This window comes from Mobula hypostoma, chromosome 3 (genome assembly GCF_963921235.1).
Source record: "Mobula hypostoma chromosome 3, sMobHyp1.1, whole genome shotgun sequence".
Lineage (NCBI taxonomy): Eukaryota > Metazoa > Chordata > Chondrichthyes > Myliobatiformes > Myliobatidae > Mobula > Mobula hypostoma.
In genome coordinates this window covers 207,004,283-207,027,772 of record NC_086099.1, presented here as the reverse complement: position 1 = coordinate 207,027,772, position 23,490 = coordinate 207,004,283, and the positions used below count along the sequence as shown (strand labels likewise).

The following is a 23,490-nucleotide window of genomic DNA, read 5'->3' as shown; positions in this document are numbered from 1 at the left end:
GGTGTTCAATCAGCAGTCATCCATGTATGCCACGGACAAATCTAAGGAAGCTTGTATCATGGGGTTGTTGCGGGGAAGTGCCTTAGTGTGGGCTACAGCTGTTTGGGATAATCAGCCCGATATCTGCTCTTCATTCCCCACCTTTGTCAAGAGATGAGAAAGAATTTTGAGAACCCGGTCCATGGTAAAGATGCCACTAAGCGCCTTCTCCTTCTCCATCAGGGCTCATGCAGCATTGCCAAATAATCCGTGGAGTTCCGGATGTTAGCGGCCGACTCGGTGGAATGACGAGGCACTCCAAGTGGTATTTCGGGATGGTCTCAGCAACAGGGTGAAAAATGAGCTGGCGGCAAGAGACGACACCAACAGCCTGGATTCCTTAATCTCCCTAGCCATCAGGTTGGACAATCATCTCCGGGAACGCCATCGGGAAAGATCTGGTCATCCACCACCATTGGCCACTCCACGGCACTCCTTTCCGCCTCCTGAAAGAACAAGTCTCTCTGCTCCTGCTCCCAGCCCAGCCATTTCCACTGCCCTGGGAGAGGAACTCATGCAGCTGGGACGGAACCGCCTCTCTCCCGCTGAGCAACTCTGGAGATTGAGAGCGGGTGAGTGTCTATATTGCAGCCAGTCCAGCCACTTCCATGCTACCTGTCCCCTTCAGCCAAAGAAGGAAGGCTCACCAGTAGAAAGGGGGACCTTGGTGAGCCAGACAACATTCCTTTCCATTCCCAGAACCCAGATGCAGATCCTGGCTACTATGTTACAACAAACAATCCCTGCCTCTATCAGCTCTAGTGGAGTCTGGTGCTGAGGGAAACATTCTGGATGAAGACATAGCTTCCCGGGCCGGAATTCCTCAGGAGCCGTTGAGTACCCCTCTGGAAGCCCAGGCACTGGACAGTAGACTGCGGGCCCGAGTCACTCACTGCACACCACCCGTCTCTTATTCTCTCTGGAAACCATCGGGAACAGGTACAATTTAACAATTTCCTCTCCTCAAGCTCCTATCGTTCTTGGGTATCCTGGTTAAGCCACCACAATCCCCACTTTGATTGATCCACTGGGAAGATAACCATCTGGAGCCCATTCTGTCATTCACTTGTCTTCAATCGGCCCTTTCCCCTGTGAAAATCACCACCGCAATCTCGTCTGCCACTGAAACCCCTGACTTATCCAAGGTTCCTGCAGAATACTACGATCTGGGAGAGGTGCTCAGCAAACAACGGGCTCTTTCCCTGCCTCCACACTGCCCTTATGATTGTGCTATTGATCTTCTCCCCAGATCTCCTCTACCTACCAGTCGGCTATATAACTTGTCCTGGCCAGAAGGGTTAGCAATGGAGGCTTACTTAAACAATTTTCTCGTGGCGGGGATTATCTGACCCTCATCCTCCCCTGTTAGCGCAGGTTTCTTCTTTGTGGGGAGGGACAACGGATCACTGCGCCCCTGCATTGATTACTAAGGCCTAAGTAGCACTACCGTAAAGAACAAATATCCACAACCCCTTCACATGGGAACACTGCTGTACTCACCGTGGTGGACCGCTTCTCCAAAGCTGTGCACTTCGTAGCCCTTCCCAAACTCCCTACAGCTCTTGAAACAGCTGACCTTCTCGGCCATCACGTCTTCCACCTTCACGGGATTCCCACTGACACTATTTCTGACCGGGGTCCCCAATTCGCCTCTCATGTCTGGCGATCTTTTTGTCAAGCCCTTGGAGCCTCAGCAAGTCTGTCATCTGGCTTTCATCCACAGACAAACAGTCAAACAGAATGGGCTAACCAGGAGTTGGAAGCAGCACTGCGCTGCATAACCGCCAACAATCCGTCTGCCTGGAGCACCCATCTTGCTTGGGTAGAGTACGCCCACAACTCCCTGGTCAGCACCGCCACCAGAATGTCTCGCTTTGAATGCTCCCTCTGTGACCAGCTCCCTCTGTTACCAACCCCCTCTGTTTCCCGCACATGAAGATGATATCACTGTGCCTTCTGTTCAGGCGCATCTCCACCGGTGCCACAAGATCTGGGAAGACACACACGCAGCCCTGCTCCGCTCAGCCGACCGCAACTGGAGGATTGCCGATTGCCATCGGATTCCTGCACCTGATTATCGGCCTGGGCAGAAGGTTTGGTTCTCTTCTAAAGACATCCCCCTCAAGAACGAGCCCAAGAAACTCGGCCTCGCTTCCTGGGACCATTCGAGATTAAGAGTATTATCAACCCCACAGGGTCCTACTCAACTGCCCAGATCTATGCACATCCATCCTACATACCACGTTTCCCAATTGAAACCGGTATCTGTCAGACCTTTGTGCCCTCCTGCTGAACCCCCTCCACCCGCCTGGATCATTGATGACCACCCAGCATACACCGTCCGGCGATTACTGGATGTGTTCCACCGAGGCAGGAGCCTTCAAAACCTGGTTGATTGGGAAGGATACGGCCCAGAGGAACATTCCTGAATTCCCCACTCCTTCATCTTGGACCCTTCCCTCATCTGTGATTTCCATCAGGACCATCCGGACAAGCCTGGTGGATCGCCTGGAGGCTCCCATTGGGGGGGGGGGGGTACCAGCATGGTCCCGATCATTAATCCCCTATCTTGCTCCTAATTTCCTTTGATTATGCCTTGTTTCTGATCATTAATTTCCCATTTACTGCTAATTTGCTTTGACAGCACAGTTGGTCTCCATCAAGAACTGCAGTATAAGAACCCCGGTGTCACAACCACTAGTCACCAGTTCATTGGTCTTTTTTCCTGTGAGGTAACTACATTCCCCAAATGCTTAGAACTATTTGTTCTAAGTCTAGCTCCTGTTTCAAGGTTTACCTTTGAGACTCCGTTTCTCTGAGTCGAGACTCAGCGTCAAGGTTTTCTGACAGGGCTCTAAGTCAAGGCTCTGTGTCAAGATTCCTCTTGTTGCTGTTTGGTGTTTATGCCCATGTAAGCACCCAAACTCAATCTTCATGCCTGTGTCCTGCACTTGAGTTCACTCCCTATGGTCTTGTAACAACCTGCCCCTCCACCAATCTTCGTATCATTTGCAAATTTGGCAACAAAACCATCCATTATCTCTATCACTTATATACAGCATAAAAAGAAGTGGTCCCAACACTGACCGCTGTGGAACACCACTAGTCACTGGCAGCCAACCAGAAAAGGGTCCTTTTATTCCGACTTGCTGCCTCCTTCTGGTCAGGCAATGCTCTAACCATGTTAGTAACTTTCCTGCAATATCATGGGTTCTTAAATTGGTAAGCAGCCTCATGTGTGGCACCTTTGTCAAAGGCCTTCTGAAAGTCCAAATATACAACATCCACTGCATCCCCTTTATCTATCCTACTTGTAATCTCCTCAAAGAACTCCAACTGGTTCATTATGCAGCATTTTCCTTGAAGGAAACCATGCTGACTTTGTACTATCTTGTCCTGTGCCGCCAAGCACTTCATCACCTCATCCTTAACAACTGACTCCAACATCTTTCCAACCACTGAGGTCAGGCTAACTGGTCTATAATTTCCTTTCTGCTGCCTTCCTCCTTTCTTAAAGAGTGGAGTAACGTTTGCAATTTTCCAGTCCTCTGGCACCATGCCAGTGTCCAATGATTTTTGAAAGATCATTTCTAATGCCACTACAATCTCTAACACTATCTCTTTCAGAACTCTATGATGCAGTTCCTCTGGTCCGGGTGACTTATGTACCTTTGGGTCTTTCAGCTTTTTGAGTATCTTCTCTCTTGTGATCGTAACTGCACCCACTTCTCTTCCTTCACACACTACAACATCAGGCATACTGCTAGTCTCATCCACAGTGAAGACTGATGCAAAATACTCATTTAATTCAGCAGCCATCTCCTTGTCCCCCATTATTATTTCTCCTGCCTCATTTTCTAGCAGTGCCATATCGACTCTCATTTCTCTTTTATTTTTAACATACTTGGGGGGAAAAAAAAACTCTTACTGACCTCTCCCATGAACAACACATTTTCATCCAGTGCTGCTCACCAGATGTTTTTTGCTTTTCGCACCACTCTCTGTAAATTCTAGAGACTGTTGTGCATGAAAAGCCTAGGCTATCAGCAGTTTCTGAGATACTCAAACCACTCCATCTGGCACCAACAATCATCCCACAGTCTAAGTCACTTTGATCACATTTTTTCCTCAGTCTGAATAACAGCTGAATCTCTTGACCGCGTCTGCATGCATTTATGCACTGAGTTACTGCCGCATGATAGGTTGATTATATATTTTTATTAAAAAGCAGGTGTACAGGTGCACCTTATAAGGTGACAACTGAGTCTCTGTGACTCATCGGGCCATTTGCCTGAGTGCTGTTACATAAAGAATGTCTATGTGCACCAACAATTGGTGGAGGCAATGAGAATGAAAAGCTGTTTCAGGGTTCAAGACTAAACTGCCAGAAACTGCAGAGAGTCGTGGACACAGCTCAGCACATCACGGGAACCAGCCTCCATTCAATGGACTCTGATTATACTTCTCATATGTTTTGCTGCCTCATTATAGCAGCCGGCATAAGCCAAGACTTCGCCCACCCTGGACGTTCTCCCTTCTCTCCTCTCCCATGGGGCAGAAGATATAAGCAAGTACCATCAGCCTCAAGGACAGCTTTAACCCTACGGTTATCAGAAACTTGAATGGACCTCTTGTACAAATCTACAACTTCCCCTCCTTGCAATCTTACACTTTATCACTTACCTGCACTGTACTTTTCAGTAACTTTTACATTTTATTTTGCTATTTTATTCTTTTTACCTCATGAACTATGTAAAGATTTGATCTGTATAAACAGTATGCAAGAGAATCTTTTTACTGTGACACTAATAAACCAATACCAAATAAAATGAAATGTTTCTGTTCTCAGAGAGACATACAATACAGAACCAGACCCTCTGGCCCACTGAGCCTACTGTGACCAACGAACACGAATTTACACCAGTCATGCCTTAATCACATTCTATCTTTCTCACATTCTCCAATAACTTCCCACTCACCAATTTATAGTGGCCAATTAACTTACCAATGCACATCTTTGGGATGTGGGAGGAAAGCAGAGCACCTGGAGGGATCTCAGCCAGTCACGGGGAGACTGAGCAAACTCCACACGGGCAGCACCGGAGGTTAGGACTGAACCTGGATTACTGCTGGTGCGAGGCAGTAGCTCTACTTGCTGCACCACTGTGTCATCTGTTCTGTGTTTGGGTCGCGCTCTGGTACGCTCTTGTTCAGCATGCTGACACGCCCATGACGGACTTTGAAGGGGATGTAATACATAGCCGAAAACAATCTCCAGGACATCGCATCAGAAACAACGTATGCAATCTGAGGATTCCCAGAAGGACTCCCAACCTGTTAGTGCTGGGCAATCAATCACCAGATCAATAACTGCTACTGGGCTATGTTAAAATCATACAAGAAAATTATTGCATTTGTCCACCTAACAATGTTGATTAAACAGCACCAAGAAGACCACTTACTATCAATCAAGTGAACGGCTTTTAGACTTGTGGTTTATCAGCTTAGTTTTCTTTTTGGCTCACAGGTAGCTATTATTGCATATTTGTATCCTAAAGGGGATGGAATGCCCCAGAGAACTCTGTTTATAATAGTAGTTTCCCATTTAATTAAGTTGTACAACAGAATAAGTAATGGGGAATACAACCTCACTATTTTTGCTCTCTTTTTGCACTACTTATTGAATTAAATTTTGATATTTGTTTCTGATTGCAATTTATAGTATTTTTATGTATCGCACTGTGCTGCAGTGTGGTAGTGTAGGTGGTTAACACAATGTTTTACAGTGCCAGCAACCCAGATTCAATTCCCACCGCTGCCTGTAAGGAGTTTGTATGTTCTCCCCGTTACCGCGTGGGTTTCCTCCGGGTGCTCCAGTTTCCTCCCAGAATCCAAAGATGTAGCGGTTGGTAGGTTAATTGGTCGTTGTAGGCTAGGATTAAATCAGCGGCGGGGGGAGGGATTGCTGGATAGCACAGGTTAAAGGGACAGAAGGGCTGCATGTCAATAAATAAATATATTAATTTAAAATAACATATGTCAGTGATAATAAACCTGGTTCTGAAGATGGATAGGACAGGAGGAGGCTGGCATGGAAAGCAAATTGTGGGACATTCAGTTTGAACAAATGACCTCCTTGTGTGCTGTATTGATCAGTAGCTTTGTTTGCCATTTTGGTGGCTGGACTGTCCAGTTTGCAAAGGTAAAATCAAATTTCATCAGCATTACTTGAGTATATAAGTGGATGATGAATAACACATACATTGAATTTCACCTTAGTGCTGAACCTGCAATATAGTGACACTTGGCCAGTCTGCTTCACAGATGTTGATCCCACCGTTATTTATAGGCAAGGTGCAATATGGAGATACAACAACAACACGTGTCTGGTGCTACTCATCTACCGATCAATTGCTTCCTTCCAGATTTTTTTTCCAGAAGTGTATGTACAAATTCTCTTGTGCCATTATTTAAAACCAGGAAATAACTTGTTCTTGTAGATGTCCAACAGTATCATAAATAGGTAGTAATTCAGGTTAGAGAACGAGAATACCTGGCTGCTGCAGCTTACCTCACCCACGCCTGTTTGTAAGATTTTCAATCCTGTTTTCTTTTCCAGTTTTTCCTTGTTGGCCACTGAAAAGAAACAAAAGTGGAACAGCTTAAAATGGGGCCAAATGTGCCGAGAACTGCAAACCAAAACTGTGAAGCAACACACTGGCAAGGAAGATGCTGGCAGCCTCAGAGCCTTTGGGCATGTCAACCTGCCTGCCCCTCAGACAGGGCTTACTTTCAGTGAGGAGACAATGTGCTTAGCCTAATTTTTAAGAGCAAGATATGATTTGGTACACCTGGGTCCTGAAAAGGGGGCTGCGGGTGATTCTCTTTTGGAAATTCTATTAAGTCTTGCTTTTGGAAATCCACTGGTTTTCAAAGTTCATGCACATAGAAACTTGATGGATTCCTGCAAGGGCTTTTTTGCTGGCAGAAATGTACTTGCCTGAGTTGGGAAAGTTAGACAATTGTGAGGCAGCATGGAAAAGAAGGTTAATGCAGAGCTGACTGCGGACAAATGAAGAAGAGAATTCACAGCAGCAGGGATCATTTGGGCTGAACTTCATTTTGTGTAATTCAGTGTGAGAACAGCACACAAAGAAATGAAGTCTCAACACACTCTATGCTCACATGAATTTCAGCAGCCAAAACTTTGGCCCACTAATACAATAACAGGTTGTGTATTTACTATAAAATAGTAAATAGTAATAGTAAAATAGTAAATGTGAGAGTCACGGAATCATGCAACACAGAAACAGGGACTTCGACCACACTGGTCCGTGCCAGCCAAGATTCCCATCTAAGCTAGCCGTATTTGCCTGCAAATATCCCTCTATACCTTTCTTATCCATAAATCTGTCTAAGTGCCTTTTAAAAGTTGTTAACATATGTGCCTCAACCACTTCCTCTAGCAGCTCATTTCTTATATGGGCCACCCTCTGGGCGAAATAGATTCCCCTCACGTTCCTATGGTGTCTATCCCTTCTCACCCTAGACCCTGTAGTTCTTGATTCCCCAGACCTGAGGAAAAGACTGTGCACCTACCTATACCCCTCATAATTTTGTATAGCTTGGAGCTTAGTTGAATACGATAAAACAATAATCCAACATCCTCTGGAGTGTTTGTGGTGCCAAATCCCAGATTTCTCAAACCACAGAATATTGTTCCTACTGGTACATTAACATACTTCTAAGTTTTCATCATTATAGTTGTATAATCGGAATTGGTTTAACATTGTCAACATGTACTAAAGCTAGTCTTGCATACTGTTCCCACAATCAATTCATTACGCGCTGTTTTGAAGTAAAACTCAGTAACGGCTAAAAGCAAAAGCTCTGAGTTAGGTCTTTTTGTTTACCTTTATCATGGCAATTTATTTTAAAGGAGCAAAGACAGAGACTGAGGCAATTTGCCTCAACTATTTGTATATTTCACAAGAGAGAAGACGGGAATTTTATGGGCACACTGAGAGGAAAGTTGAAGTACATGAGGGAAAAGAGATATTGAGCAGGCAGTATTTGGGAGGAGCGGAAGAGGAAGTCTGTGGATGAAATGAATTAATACAGTGAGAAGGACACCATAGAGAAAATGGAAGAAGAATACTGTATATGCATTGTCAAAGCCACAATTGATTCAGTCTCCAGCAGTAACCCACTTCAAGCAAGCAAGGAAGCAAGAAGTGATGAGACAACAGAAAATGCTAGAAGCATTCAGCAGGTCAGGGAGTATTATTAGGAAGGGAAACAGAGTTAACTTCCTACATTGGAGATCTTTATCAGAGGGGTTAGATCTGACAAAGAGTCTTTGCCCTAAAACTTTAACCCTGTTTATCTTCTCTTTGACGTTGCCGGACATGCTAAGTGCTCCCAGCATTTTCTGTTCTTGTTTTAGATTTCCAGAATCTGCTTTTTTATTTATTTTTAAAAGGTAATGGGGCACATCTTCCATCTGCACCTGTGCCAGGACTGGGCCCTCTCCTCGGGGGATGTCTTAAACATGAAAGCAACTGCAGACTTCCGTGGGTACTTTGGCTCTGCACTGCACTGGTAGATTCTCAAGGATGCATTACAGGAACATTCGGCCTGGAAAGCTGCCCACAACCTGAGCCAGTTTAGGCCTGGCACAAGTTGTCAGCACAGGCTTTGTGGGCCGAAGGGCCCCTTCCTGTGATCTCCTATTTTATATTTGTTCTAAATAAGATACTTCCTTTTTAATCAATGAGAAAAATAACTGCGGACGAGAAGTTCTCAGAGACTAATTAATTTATTTCAATTAGCAATGCCTTTTAACTTTGCATATTTTTAAGTTACTGATCTTAAGGATTTTTATTTCTTCTTTAACGCCTCCTGCATGTTTTTAATCTTTAATTTCAGTGACAGCTGGTGATCCTGGGGACTTGCTGGCTGCTGAAGCCATCCAGGGGGTGCAGCTATCCTCTTATGCAGGCCCTGTACAGCCTGGGTCTTGTTCGTGAATTGGGCCCTGGCCTCTCAGTGGATGCCTGCATCCAGCAGTCTACTGGAACTAGCAGTGGGGTCCAAAGACATCAGTTCCCACATCAGAGCAGCAGCCAGTTCCTCCTACGCCCACCCCAGTCCCACATTACTGCTTATTTCCCTATTTCCACCCGATCTGTCTGCCCATCACCTGCACACTCCTTCTGTTTCCCTCTACTGGTCCCATCTCTTCACCACACCTCCTTTATTTGGTTCTCTGCTGTACTTTCTTCTCCTGTCAGATTCCATCATCTGCAGTCCTTTTTTTGTCCCCTCTATCACCTTCCAGCCACTATGTCCACTGTTCCCTCCTTCATCTACTACTACCCCTCCTAACCTGGATCTGCCTTTCACCTGCCAGCACTTGTTCCACCCCTTCTCCTCACCTTGTCATACTGGCTCTCTGCGCTCTGATTTTTGTCCAGGAGAAGTGGGGGGGGGGGGGGGACCGGCGACTCAGACCATGAGAGGTCTGTGTTGGGCATTTTCATGCCTTACAAGGCGCAGATTGGAAGTCTATGTGGGGCGCCACTCCTCGCACAGACTAGAGCAATGTGTGGTTAAGTGCCTTGCTCAAGGGCACAAACACGCCACCACAGCTGAAGCTCGAACTAGCGACCTTGAAATAACTAGACGAACGTCTTAACCACTTGGCCATGTGCCCAACAAAAAGGAACTTGACCTACAAGGATTCTTTACAACCCATGTTCTCAGTATTATTGTATTTACATTTGCAAATTGTATTCTTTTGCACATTGATTATTTGTCAGTCTTTGTGTGCGTTATTTTTGTAAAATTCTATCGTATTTCTATTTTTCTAGGAAATGAATCACAAGGTAGTACATGGTAACATACACGTACTTTGAACTTCAGAAACATTGACTATCCATTTCCCTGCAGAGATGCTGCCTGACCTGTTCCACCAGCAGATGGGGGTGCCATGGTGGCGTAGTGATTAGCACAGTGTTTTACAGTACTAGCAACCCGGCCGCTGTCTGAAAGGAATTTGCTTGTTCTCCCCGTGACCGCATGAGTTTCCTCTGGGTGCTCCGGTTTCCTCCCACAATCCAAAAATGTACTGGTTGGTAGGCTAATTGGTCATTGTAAATTGTCCCGCGATTAGGTTAAGGTTATACCGGGGGTTGCTCAGGGGTGCGGCTCAAAGGGCTGGAAGGACCCATTCCACGGTGTAGCTCGATAAATAAAAAAATAAATCATTTGCTGTTCCAGATTCCAGTATCTGCAGACTCGTGTCTCCACACACCTGCATGACTTTGCTATCGGTGTGAACACTGACATTTTTTTTTCACCTACCAGATACAGAATGGAACAAACTTCTTTCTTTTAGGATTTAGGCATTGCTCACTTACTGCTCAACTCTAATTGCCGTGAGTTGGACTTGCTGCACCATTTCACAGTCAAACACGTGGGTCTTGAGTCACGTTTTGGCCAGGCTAGGAAGGGCTGCAGATTTGTTAAGAGCAATCCAGTAATGTAATAGTATGGTTGGGGTATATGAGGTGTCCGAGAGTGAAGGGGCTTGTCGTGTCCATTCCCAGGCAGCTCACTCATTTTTGGTCCTTATTGGACACTCAGCTGTCATCAGTGGCTCCAAGTTGCTCTTTGCACGCAACAGCAGTCATTCCCTGATACACCACTCTGACAGGTGGGCTAAACTAGATGAAGCAACCTCCGGCCTCATACTCCTGTGAGATAGGGACATGGCTGTCCTAACACATGAATTCAGCTCCAGCAGACTGGACGAATAAGATCTACAGTGAGATTCAAAGGGCAGAAAGACGGTACTGCAAAGCTCCATTGAGACCAAGGAGCATGACAAGGCATAGAAGACATCATGATCATCCACTGTAACCAAGAAAGACCGCAGTTTGTGACGCTTGTTCACACCACTGGACCTGGACTTCTGAGATTGAGAGAGTGGAAATGCCCCAGTGCAACAGCTTTTCCACTTTAAAACTCTCCTGCCCAGGGTTCCTGTCATCATCAGACATAGTCATAGTCATAATCATACTTTATTGATCCCGGGGGAAATTGGTTTTCGTTACAGTTGCACCATAAATAATAAATAGTAATAGAACCATAAATAGTTAAATAGTAATATGTAAATTATGCCAGTAAATTATGAAATAAGTCCAGGACCAGCCTATTGGCTCAGGGTGTCTGACCCTCCAAGGGAGGAGTTGTAAAGTTTGATGGCCACAGGCAGGAATGACTTCCTATGACACTCTGTGCTGCATCTCGGTGGAATGAGTCTCTGGCTGAATGTACTCCTGTGCCCACCCAGTACATTATATAGTGGATGGGAGACATTGACCAAGATGGCATGCAACTTAGACAGCATCCTCTTTTCAGACACCACCGTCAGAGAGTCCAGTTCCATCCCCACAACATCACTGGCCTTACGAATGAGTTTGTTGATTCTGTTGGTGTCTGCCACCCTCAGCCTGCTGCCCCAGCACACAACAGCAAACATGATAGCACTGGCCACCACAGACTCGTAGAACATCTTCAGCATCGTCTGGCAGATGTTAAAGGACCTCAGTCTCCTCAGGAAATAGAGACGGCTCTGACCCTTCTTGTAGACAGCCTCAGTGTTCTTTGATCAGTCCAGTTTATTGTCAATTCGTATCCCCAGGTATTTGTAATCCTCCACCATGTCCACACTGACCCCCTGGATGGAAACAGGGGTCACCGGTACCTTAGCTCTCCTCAGGTCTACCACCAGCTCCTTAGTCTTTTTCACATTAAGCTGCAGATAATTCTGCTCACACCATGTGACAAAGTTTCCTACCGTAGCCCGGTACTCAGCCTCATCTCCCTTGCTGCTGCATCCAACTATGGCAGAGTCATCCGAAGACTTCTGAAGATGACAAGACTCTGTGCAGTAGTTGAAGTCCGAGGTGTAAATGGTGAAGAGGAAGGGAGACAAGACAGTCCCCTGTGAAGCCCCAGTGCTGCTGATCACTCTGTTGGACACACAGTGTTGCAAGCACACGTACTGTGGTCTGCCAGTCAGGTAATCAAGAATCCATGATACCAGGGAAGCATCCACCTGTATTGCTGTCAGCTTCTCCCCCAGCAGAGCAGGGCGGATGGTGTTGAACACACAGGAGAAGTCAAAAAACATGACCCTCACGGTGCTCACATGATGACAACCACCAATATTACGGTCATCTTACTAATGACTAGCTAAATTCTAAATCCCAGTCTGTCACGGGTAATGCTCTCTCAACCATTGAATACATCTATATGAAACACTTTTGCAGGAAAGCAGCATCCCTCATCAGATATGCCCACCATCCTGATGCCATCAGGGAGAAGGTTCAGGAGCCTCAGGACTCACACCATCACAGTTATTACCCCTCAACCATCAGGCTTGTGAACCATAGGGGATAACTTCATTCAAGTTCACTTGCAACATCATTGAAACGTTCCCACAATCAATGAATTCACTTTTAAGGACTCTTCATCTCATGTTCATACAATTACTTTATGCTATTTCATTTCATAATTCATTCTTTTTTGATACATGATTGATTTGGAATGTGGGATACTGTGATCATATTACTATGATTTAAATGTAATGTAATTCATATTATTTACTTGTATCCTTATGAATTTTGTATCTGTATTCATGTAATTTATATAATATCAATAAAATATTGAAAAAGAAAGAAAGATTCTGTTATGGTTATTATTCTATAGTTTTTTTGAGTATGCCCACAAGAAAATAAATCTAAAGCTTGTATTTGGTGACGTATATGTACGTTAACAATAAAATTTACTTTGTACTTTGAATTGTAGACACAGCCACCATAATGAGCTTTGAACTCATGTCCATAGATGGCTAGTTGAGATTAATCTCTGAACCAGCACCTTACCCACAGTCACTGGTGATAATGCAATTCACACCACTGAGGGGTTAGCTCTCCAGCTGGCCAGGTATACTGATAGGTAATGGAAGGAGAGACATGGAGTGAGAATTCTTCTTCGTCTGCTATACTCTTTTTAGGTTTATGAAACAAAGCCACATCAAATGCAGAGGAATGCAATGATTAATGAATGGAGTGGACCAATGTTAAATTTTCTGCATGAAGACTGAATGAATGATATGCTGTAAGGATAAAAACCTAAGGAGATTAAAGGGTCTTCTTCATTCAAAACTATTGTGTGATCTATCCATGGAAACTGTAGAACAATAGGATATCGGAATTCTTATGCCATTGTAACAGTTGCTAATGTCCTGGGTAAGGATCTTTAGGGCCGGCTGGTGGTGTAGTGGCATCAGCACTGGACTTTAAGGCAGATGGTCCTGAGTTCAAACCCAGCCGGGTCCCAAACTGGGCAGCAGCAGTACCCGTGCGGAAAAAAAGGCCTGGCAATCTCCCTCCATGTCTTGTCATGAGAACCCTGTGGCCCACGAAGAGTCAGGCTCGACTTAATGACTGAACAAAAGCAAGGATGTTTAATACAAGTACATAAATGTTTGAGAAACATATCAAACCACGACAACAGGGAGAGTCTATTTTAGCTCTCTTCATTCCCATTTCCCTGCTCTTTCCCTCTAGTTCTGCAAATCGTTTTCCCTCAAAATCTCCATCCAGTTCTCTTATGAGCACCCCAGTGTCTCTGTTTCCACCTCCTTCACAGGCGGTGAGTTCCGAGTCCTCACCATGCTCTATATACGAAAAAACCCTCACAATGCCTCTGACTATTTTTTTCTCTCTTTGAACATCTGCCTGTCTGGTCATTGAAATACTCACTGGTCAGAAACAGCTCCTCTCTAATTACCCTGTCTAAACCTGTCATGGTCTTGTACACCTCTATCAAATTGAACAGGGCAGTTTCAATCCTCTTTAGGGTATTAGAATTTTAAAGAAGTTTCCCCCTTTAAATTTCACAACCCAACTCCGCACTAAGTTCTGAACATACCAGTGTTTTTAAAATAGGCAACACCAACATGCACTCAGGACAGGAGAGATTTAAATTAAATATTGCTTCTTTTAATGCCTAGAATTATGCTAACACACCATAAATGAGACGGAGAGTTTCTAAACTTAATGCATTTTGCTGCATGTAATTAAAATGGAGGTGATTGTCTGATACATATTAGACCTGGTCTGCTAATTAATCACACAGTCCTTTCAAAACAAGACAATTAGAGAAGCAAGGAATAGGGGGAGATGAAGGCTAGTAAGTAGAAACAGCGCGTTACTAGAGCTTCAACCAAATTATTGTCTGCAAATCTTTCATGAATGATGCCCATGAACAAAAAAAGGGCCTTTTAAAAAAAAATAAAACTCCCCAGATGAAGGATATGCAAATAAGCTGGAAGAGCTGAACCCTATAATGTTCTCAAAATTCTGCAAAGGCCTATTTAATTAGTATTTTAATTTATCAAAATTATTCTTTGCACTTGACAATTTATGCAGTATTCTATGTAATTAAGCATGCAGCTTCAGAGGAATAATCTTGCCAATGCTGCTAATAGCAGTTATTCTACTCTGAAAGGAACTGTGTATGTCTCAACTCTGATCTAGATTACAATAAGGAGAAATTAATGGCTTTTTTTTTCCCCTTTACCAAGCTGCATGCTGGGAGTTCCATAGAATATACCGTTCCACAGCAGAGCAATGGTAATCAGCCAAGCAGGGTAAGCATTTTCAGTCCTGTGTATATGCCTATTAGCAGCTTGTCAATATTAGTTCTCAGCTTAAAGGAAAACACATTGCTTGTTTCTAAACGCTTGATCTGAATGTGTGGTTTGCAGTAGAACTGATGACAGCTTGGTAAATGTTGGTGTCAAGACCAATTTTAAAACCATTTTTCAAATTATTTTAATTAGATACTTTTCTCATTCGCACTTGCATTAATTTAACTTGTGGTTCAACGTTTTAGTTTTCAATCTAGTTGCATGAATTTCCTAGACGTTCAATATGATCTGAAGTCATTTAGCCAGACATACGCAGGCACTAGTCAGAGAATGGGGCAATGCGAACTTTGTGAGGGTAGGACACTCTATGGTCAATCCTGTGGCTCTGACGTCCAATTCAGCCATTTTGTTTTCATGAGACAAATCTTCTTTTATAAAGAAGCAAGTTGCCTCCCTGGCAGCTTTTCTCAGCATGGATGGCGGAGGTTTTTAAATTAATTGCCATAAGACTCACTCTTTAAATTGCTCCCACAGATCACTGTAAACAGCTTTCCAGCCAGAGCAGTTGATGCGAGACAATTGATAGTTAAAATCATTAAAAGTAGCAGTGAGATTTAGTGTTAGCAAACCCAAAAAGATGGAGTTGAAAACAAAAGAAAATGCTGGAAAAAACAAGCAGGTCAGTCAGCATCTGTGGAAAGAGAGTAGAGGTGACACTTCAGGTTGAAGTCTCTACAGAAGAGAGAAAACAAGTCAACTTTAAGTTGTGGGAAGGGTGGGACAGGGATGGATAGAGCAAAAAATCTCTGTGGTGATGAGGCTGGGATTTCTATAAGGATTGAAGCTGCACTCTATCAACTCAATGACATCGTCTGTAGCTTATCCCCTTGGTAAACTTAATCTCACCTTCTCAGCAATATTCCCTTTGTCCAGTCCATGCTTCCCACATCTTTCCTGCAATTTAAATTAAACTACTTTTTTGTCTTCTCTAGTTCTGTAGAAGGAAATTTGACCTAAATTGTTAACTCACTCTTTCTGCAGATGCTACCTGTTCCACTCAAAGCTTCCAACAGTTTCTGCTTTTATTTCAGATTACAAGCATCTGCAGTATTTTTTTTAAATCTTTGATTTAAAGGATGGATCTCATCTCAAATGTCTTCTGTAGATTAATACATACATATTAGGCACAGGATAAAGATAAAGATTATGTTTATTTGTCACATCTACAGTGAAATGCATCACTTATGTCAGCAATCAACACAGAACAAAGATGTACTGGGGCAGCCCACAATTGTTGCCGAGCATCTGGCATCAGCAGAGCACCCCAATAATTTACTAATCCTAAACTGTATGTCTGCGGAATGTGGGAGGAAACCAGAGCACCCAGAGGAAATCTGCTCAAGGAGAAAATATACAAATTCCTTACAGACAATGGTGGAATTAAACCGAGGTTGCTGGCGCTGTAGTAGCATTATGCCAACTGCTGTGCTGCAATGCCACACCATACCAGGAGAAGAACACTCAGCCCTTCCAACCTGATCAGCAATACAATCAAGGCTGATTTATTGTACCATCGCGTCTAAATTAACATCTGCTACTTGTGGACACCATTCACCCAATTGCATGCCAAGAATCTATAGGGAGTCTATTTCATGATAAAAATAAAGGAGACAAAAAGTGGTTGCACGAAAGATGCAAAAGGATGAAAGCAAAAGGAAGAAATTATGGGAGTGATTGAATGCTCTGGGTTTGTTCTCCAGAGAATGGACAACTGAAAGTTGAGCTCAGTCTTTAAGATTAATAAGAGTTTTGAAAGAAGAGCAATGGTAAAATCCAAAGCAAGTGCAAGTTCATGTAAGGTTGATATTAGTTAAGAATTCCTGTTCAGAGGTGTGTTACAAGAATCAGTGGCTACCAAGAGGAGTGTGGCAAATGGTTTGCGTGCACTTAATGGAAGGTGATGTGAAGGGGGCAGGTCCTGTGCTGTGACTCCTCCACGTCCATTCTATCCAAGCCTTTCAATATTCAAGCGGCAAGGTGTGACAGATACGCTGTTTGTCACCTTTCCAACAAAGTTGACACGGCGCTCTTTACACAGAGGTAAGAAAATTTTTAAATATGTTCTGAAAGCACTTACGAGGTCAATTATTCCAAAAGCACCAGAAACTTCAAAATAATACTTTTTCCTCCTCTTCTGAATGACAATGAACTTGTGGTAGGATGCACTTTATCTTCAGACTGTGAATAAAGGCTTTTTTTTCTCCCCCAAAAGGCTTTTTCTCCCTTCTTTTCCAGTCCTGATGACGGGTCTCGGCCTGTTTACTCCCCTCCATTGATGCTGCCTGACCTGCTGAGTTCTTCCAACATTTTGCTTGTGTTTCCACTCAAAGTCTTTTTCAAAAGTTAAGCAGTTATGTTCGAGTATGGATGTGATGGGAAAATGCACGACTTATACACATGAAACTCTGAACTTTTTCTCCAGTAATCCTCACACACTGACATTTTCATGTACAAATGAAATCCTATTCTAAAATGCTTTCAGAGCACATCAACTGACCTCGAACCAAACGAGAACATACAGACGTTTGAGTCAGGACCAGGAGTACACCACCAACTTTCTAATTACTTTTTGTGCTTGCACACCAGCCTTTGTGAGTCATGCACTAGAACACCCAGTTCCCTCTGTGTCTCAGGGCTCTGTAATCTCTCACCATTTAATTAACATGTTTCATGTTGACTTTTCCCATCGAAATGAATAACTTGGCACTTTAGTACATTTACCAGACCTTTTCCCACTCACCTAACCTCTCAATATTTCTTTTGTAGCCTCCTAATGTCCTCTTCTACCTGAGGGGAGATCTCATTGAAACTCATCGAATACAAAGGTCTGGACAGAGCATGTTGGTCTTCTTCTGGCTTCAACAGCCACCAAGGAATCCACAGTCTGGGAGTGATTACAAGCCATCCTCAATCCTTGCAGAGTGTCTAAGAAGAAGTCAAACCCTCAGTTTGAAAATTCACCAAATATATATAACTCTTAATGTGCAAACATATTTGAGATGGAAATGTGAAAGAGTCACTAGAGAATTAACCGCAAAACCGAGCCTGAATTTATGCAAGTACACACAAGGGTATGGAAGAGCACAGCTAATGCTACTTGAGTTGCAATCTCAAGATCATTGGTTCAAATAAGAGTGTGGATTTGCACTTAAACATCTGAATGTAGGAAGCTTGAACAGTATTGAGAGCAGTCTTTATAAAGATGTTGGCTTCCCATAAATGTCTGCTAATTCATTATTCGGCAATGCTGCATTTCTCCTATCTGAGTACATTTGACAATGTGGCTGACTTCTAACTGGCTCTAAAGAGCCCCATCGTCCCCATGGTAACCACTGCTGGCCAATAAATGATAGGGCCACTATATATATTGAGCACAGAGAAAAATGTAAGGAAGTGGAACGGCCACTGGAGAAAATTCACAGCTGCAGTTTCAATATCCAGACAAGAGAAAACTCTCTGCAATCAAACGGTGAGTACTTTAGACCACATAAATAATGGGAAAGTTGTACCCCTCTAATAGAACATAGAACGGTGCAGCACAAGAACAAGATCTCCATTCCACAATGTTGTGCTGAACTAACTGAGCTAACAACATATCAACCTTTCTGCCTGTGCATACTGTATATCCTTCCATACGCTGAATATTCATGTATCTAAGAGACGCTTTAGCCCCTCTATTCCATTTGTCTCCACGACCACCCTGGCAGTGCATGATAGTCACCCACCAGTCTCTATGATAAAAAACCAACTGCCCTGCACATCTCTTTTGAAATTTCTCCTCCCAGTTTGTATTAGAAATAAGATACTAGTAAAAGGACTGAATACCTATTTCTTAGGCCTATTCTGTCCTTTTTCATGCCTTGTGGAACATTGGATCGCATTTTGGCCATTTCTGTAGCATTTGTTTGTTTTTCATGAGGCCAAGTTGTTAACTCAATGCTCAACCTAGCACAGATGGAAAGCGTACAAGGAGCCAGCCGGATTTGAACTCAGGATCATTCAGCTCGTAGTCCGGTGCAGATGCCACTACACCACCGGCTGGCTATTTCTGTCTATGCCTCTCATAATTTTATAAACTCCTGTCAGGTTCCCCCCCCCCCCCACCTGCAGGGGAATATTAAATTGATTTGTGGATAATGGATTATTAGCTATCAACTTTTGATAGATAGTTCAAGATTGGGGGAAGATAAATTAAAAATTCTGGACAAAAGAATCTAGAGCAGGGGTTCCCAACCTGGGGTCCATGGACTCCTTGCGTAATGGTATTGGACCATAACACAAAAAAGGTTGGGAACCCCTGATCTAGAGGGACACAGAGGATAGATATGATCTACGAAACTAATTGAGGCATCTTCTCGCAGCGACCATTGGACAGAAGGTACAGAAGCCTGAAGTCTCACAGTGCCAGGTCCAAGAAGAGCTACTTCCCTTCAACCATTCAGTTCATGAACCACCTGGCAAAATGCTAAGCATTACAGTTCAGCAATATTATAACTACTTTGATCACTTGGAATTAAAATGGATTTTCTGTTCTTTTATGTTCTGATTGTGTTCTTCCTTGAAAAACATTTTATTTCTCTTTTCTGCTTATATAATTCTATGTACCTGTGATGCTGCTGCAAGTAAGTTTTTCTTTCAAATGCGCATGCATCTAGTTTTGCATCTGGCGATAAATTGGACTTTCAATCTGGCCTGGAACTCGCATAGTGGAAAAAGGGAGTTGGATGGGCAAGCGAGTGAAAATAATTTGGAAGGAAAAGCAAGGGGTATTACCTGGATGGGGATTCTATTGAAATCATTCAGCATTTATACTCAATAGCCACTTTATTAGGTGTACCTGTGCACTTGCTCATTAAAGCAAATATCCAATCAAATACCACATGGCAGCAACTCAATGCATAAAGGCATGCAGACATGGTCAAGAGGTTCGTTCAGTTGTTGTTCAGACCAAACATCAGAATGGGGAAGAAATGCGATGTAAATGACTTTGATGGTGGAAGGATTGTTGGTGCCAGATGGGGTGATTTGAGTATCTTAGAAATTGCTGATCTCCTGGGGTTTTCATGCACAATAGAAAATGGAGCTTACAGAAAATGGTGCAATAAACAAGAAACATCCAGTGAACAGCAGTTCTGTGGGCAAAAACACCTTGTTAATAAGAGAGGACAAAGGAGAATGGCTGACAGGAAGGCAACAGTAACTTAAGTAACCATGTGCAGAAGAGCACCTCTGAACAAACAACATGTCGGACCTTGAAATGGATGGTACAGCAGCAAGAGACCACACCTGGTTTCTCTCCTGTCTCTAATAAAGAGGCCCACTGAGTGTATTTACTAGAGTGGTCCAAGGAATCAATCGTTCGATATGTGCTATGTCTTATGATGTAGGCGATCATGGTCTTTTCATGACGATGATAGTTCCTGGCAAATTTTTCTACAGAAGTGGTTTGCCATTGCCTTCTTCTGGGCAGTGTCTTTACAAGATGGGTGACCCAACCATTAACAATGCTCTTCAGAGATTGTCTCCGTGGCATCAGTGGTTGCATAACCAGGACTTGTGATATGCACCAGCTGCTCATACAACCATCCACCACCCGCTCCCCCGGCTTCATGTGACCCTGATCGGGAGGCTAAGGAGGTGCTACACCTTGCCCAAGGGTGACCTGCAGTCTAGCAGAGAGAAGGAGCACCTTACCCCTCCTTTGGTAGAGATGTATCTCCACCCACCACACATGGAATAGGAGTTTTAAAAGCATGCAATATATTTATTAAAGGAGGAAAGTTCAAAGTCATTCCAATGAAAGTGTTCTAATTTTCCAAAATAATACTTAACCAAGTATTAATGTAACATATAATTTACAATTACTTTCTTGGGTTAAAGAGAGAATCACTGAAGAATGGTTGTATAATCCTGGAAATGATAACCATATAACCATACAACAATTACAGCATTGAAACAGGCCATCTCGGCCCTTCTAGTCCATGCCGAACTCTTACTCTCACCTAGTCCCACCGACCTGCACTCAGCTCATAACCCTCCATTCCTTTCCTGTCCATATGGCTGTGCAATTTAACTTTAAACAACAACATCGAACCTGCCTCAACCATTTCTGCTGGAAGCTCGTTCCACACAGCCACCACTCTCTGAGTAAAGAAGTTCCCCATCGTGTTACCCCTAACCTTGTATCTTTTCATTTTAAAGAGTGATCAGAGTAAGACGTACATTAAGCACAACTGGCTGTCAAAACTCAGGTATTCACAACACCTAAGAGGAATTTAGATAAATACTTGAAAAGGAAAACTATTTAAGAATAGAGTGATACAGCAGGAAAGTGGGAAGGATTACGCATCAAGATTTCTTAGCTGCAGAACTGACTTCAGGTAGGGGCCAGTTCCTATACACTCTATCGCCCATCAAGAAGGCCTTAAAGCTCTCCACCGCTTTCTCAACAAAAGACTACAGCAGTGCCCCTCTACCACCACCCCCCTCCATTTCTCAGAACACCTCATTTTAACCATTGATGTCCAATCCCTATACACGTCAGACCTTAAAGCTCTCTGCTTTTTTCTCAACAAAAGACCCATCCAGTCCCCCTCCACTATCACCTTCCTCCATTTGACAGAACTGATCCTCTCCCTCCATAATTTATCTTTAGCTCCTCCCACCTTTTCCAAACCCAAGGGGTAGCCATGAACACTCGCACGGGCCCCAACTATAACTGTCTTTTCACTGGCTGCTTAGAGCAGTCCATTTTCCAAGCCTTCCCTGGTAAAGCTCCCCAACTGTTCCTGCGCTACATTGTTGCTGCTTCATGCGCCCATGCTGAACTCGTCAATTCCATCTACTTTGTCTTCAACTTCCATCCTGCCCTTGATTTCTCTGTGCCTATCTCTGGAGACAAATTGTCTATCAACATCTTTTATAAACCTATCAATTTTCAAGGCTATCTTGACCAGATCTCTTCCCACCCTGTCTCCTTTAAGAATGCTATTCCCTTTTCTCAGTTCTTTTGTCTCCACCACGTCTGTTCCTTGGGAAAGGTTTTCCTTTCCAGAACATCAGTTATGTCCTCATTTTCACAGAATGGGGGTTCCCTTCCTCCACCACTGATGTTGCCCTCACCTGCATCTCCTCCATTTCCCGAACATCCGTGCTCTCCCCATCCTCCAACTGCATTAAGAGGGATAAAGTTCCACTTGTCCTCACCTACTACCCCATGAGTCTCTGCATCCAACACATCATTCTGACAACATCCATCATGTTCATCAAGATCTTACTAACAAACACATCTTTACCTCCCTCCCCATCATGCTCTGCTTTCCACAAGGATAACTCCATGTTTCCCTTGTCTATTCTGTTATGTTTTGTAGCTTCAAAACAGTAAACTAACTCAAAGGGAGACACGAGTCCAAAATGTGAGTCTAACTTTGTGTTTACTTTAAGTGAGGTGCGCATGTATCATGCGGTCGGGTGATGACATAGGCAATTCACGTATTTATGCATATAACCCGTACTGAATTATTTAAATAAATGAGAATGCTTAATCAAACGATATATATACAAGATTATATAAATATTACTGAAATAGTAAACACACAGAACACCTGTCCCACCCCATTAATCCCTCCTAGCACATACACCTACAAGTGAAAGAAATACTGCAACTGCCCATTCACCTCCTCCCTTACCTCTATTCAGGGCCCCAAACAGTCTTTCCAGGTGAGGGAACACTTCACCTGCAAAACTGTTGGGGCCGTCTATCGTTTCCAGTGCTCCCAGTCCACCTCCTCTACTTTGGTGAGATCCAGTAGGAATTGGGGACAGCTTTGTCGAGCACCTCTGCTCCATCCACCCAAAGTGGTATTTCCCAGTGGCTAACCATTTTAATTAATATCCCCATTTGCAATCCAACATGTCAGATAGTGGCCTCCTCTTTTACCACAATGAGGCCACTCTCCAGGTGGAGGGGCAATACCTCACATTCCATCTAGGTAGCTTCTAATCTGATGCATGAATATTGATTTCACCTTCTGGTAATTTTTTTTCTTTCTTCTTCCCTCTTCTTCTATTCCCTACTCTAGACTCTTTCCTCTTCTCCTCACCTGCCTACCACCTCCCCCTTGTTTCCCCTCTTTCTTCCCTTTCTCCCATGGTCCACTCTCCTCTCCTATCAGATTCTTTCCTCTCCTGCCCTTTACCTGGCTTCACCTATCACCTCGCTATTCCTTCTTCTCCTTCCCCCAGCTTTTTATCCCAGTATCTCCCATATCCTTCCCAGTCCTGAAGGAGGATAGCAGTCCAAAACATTGACTGTTTATTCACTTCCATAGATATTGCCACTAGCTTCAAAAAGGTAACAATTATACCAGTGCCTAAGAAAAATAATGTGGGCTGCCTTAACTACTATCACCCAGTAGCACTCACATCGACAGTGATGAAATGCTTTGAGAGGTTGGTCATGACTAGACTGAACTCCTGCCTCAGCAAGGACCTGGACCCATTGCAATTTACCTATTGCCACAATAGGTCACCAACAGATGCAATCTCAATGGCTCTCCACAAGGCTTCAGACCACCTAGACAACACAAACAGCTATGTCAGGATGCTGTTCATCGACTATAGCTCAGCATTTAATACCACCATTCCCACAATCCTGATTGAGAAGT

The 23,490-nt window shown here is 43.6% G+C and overlaps 1 protein-coding gene across 2 annotated transcripts in view; it reads right to left on the bottom strand.

Annotated features, from left to right (window-relative positions):
• The window catches only part of ptprn2 (protein tyrosine phosphatase receptor type N2), a 1,069,199-nt gene that overhangs the window by 304,923 nt on the left and 740,786 nt on the right, over positions 1–23,490 (bottom strand). For both annotated transcript variants that reach the window (XM_063044415.1, XM_063044416.1), the window contains one exon: positions 6,611–6,675. In XM_063044415.1, the coding sequence (XP_062900485.1) occupies positions 6,611–6,675 (65 nt within the window). The remainder of the gene's footprint in view (positions 1–6,610; positions 6,676–23,490) is intronic.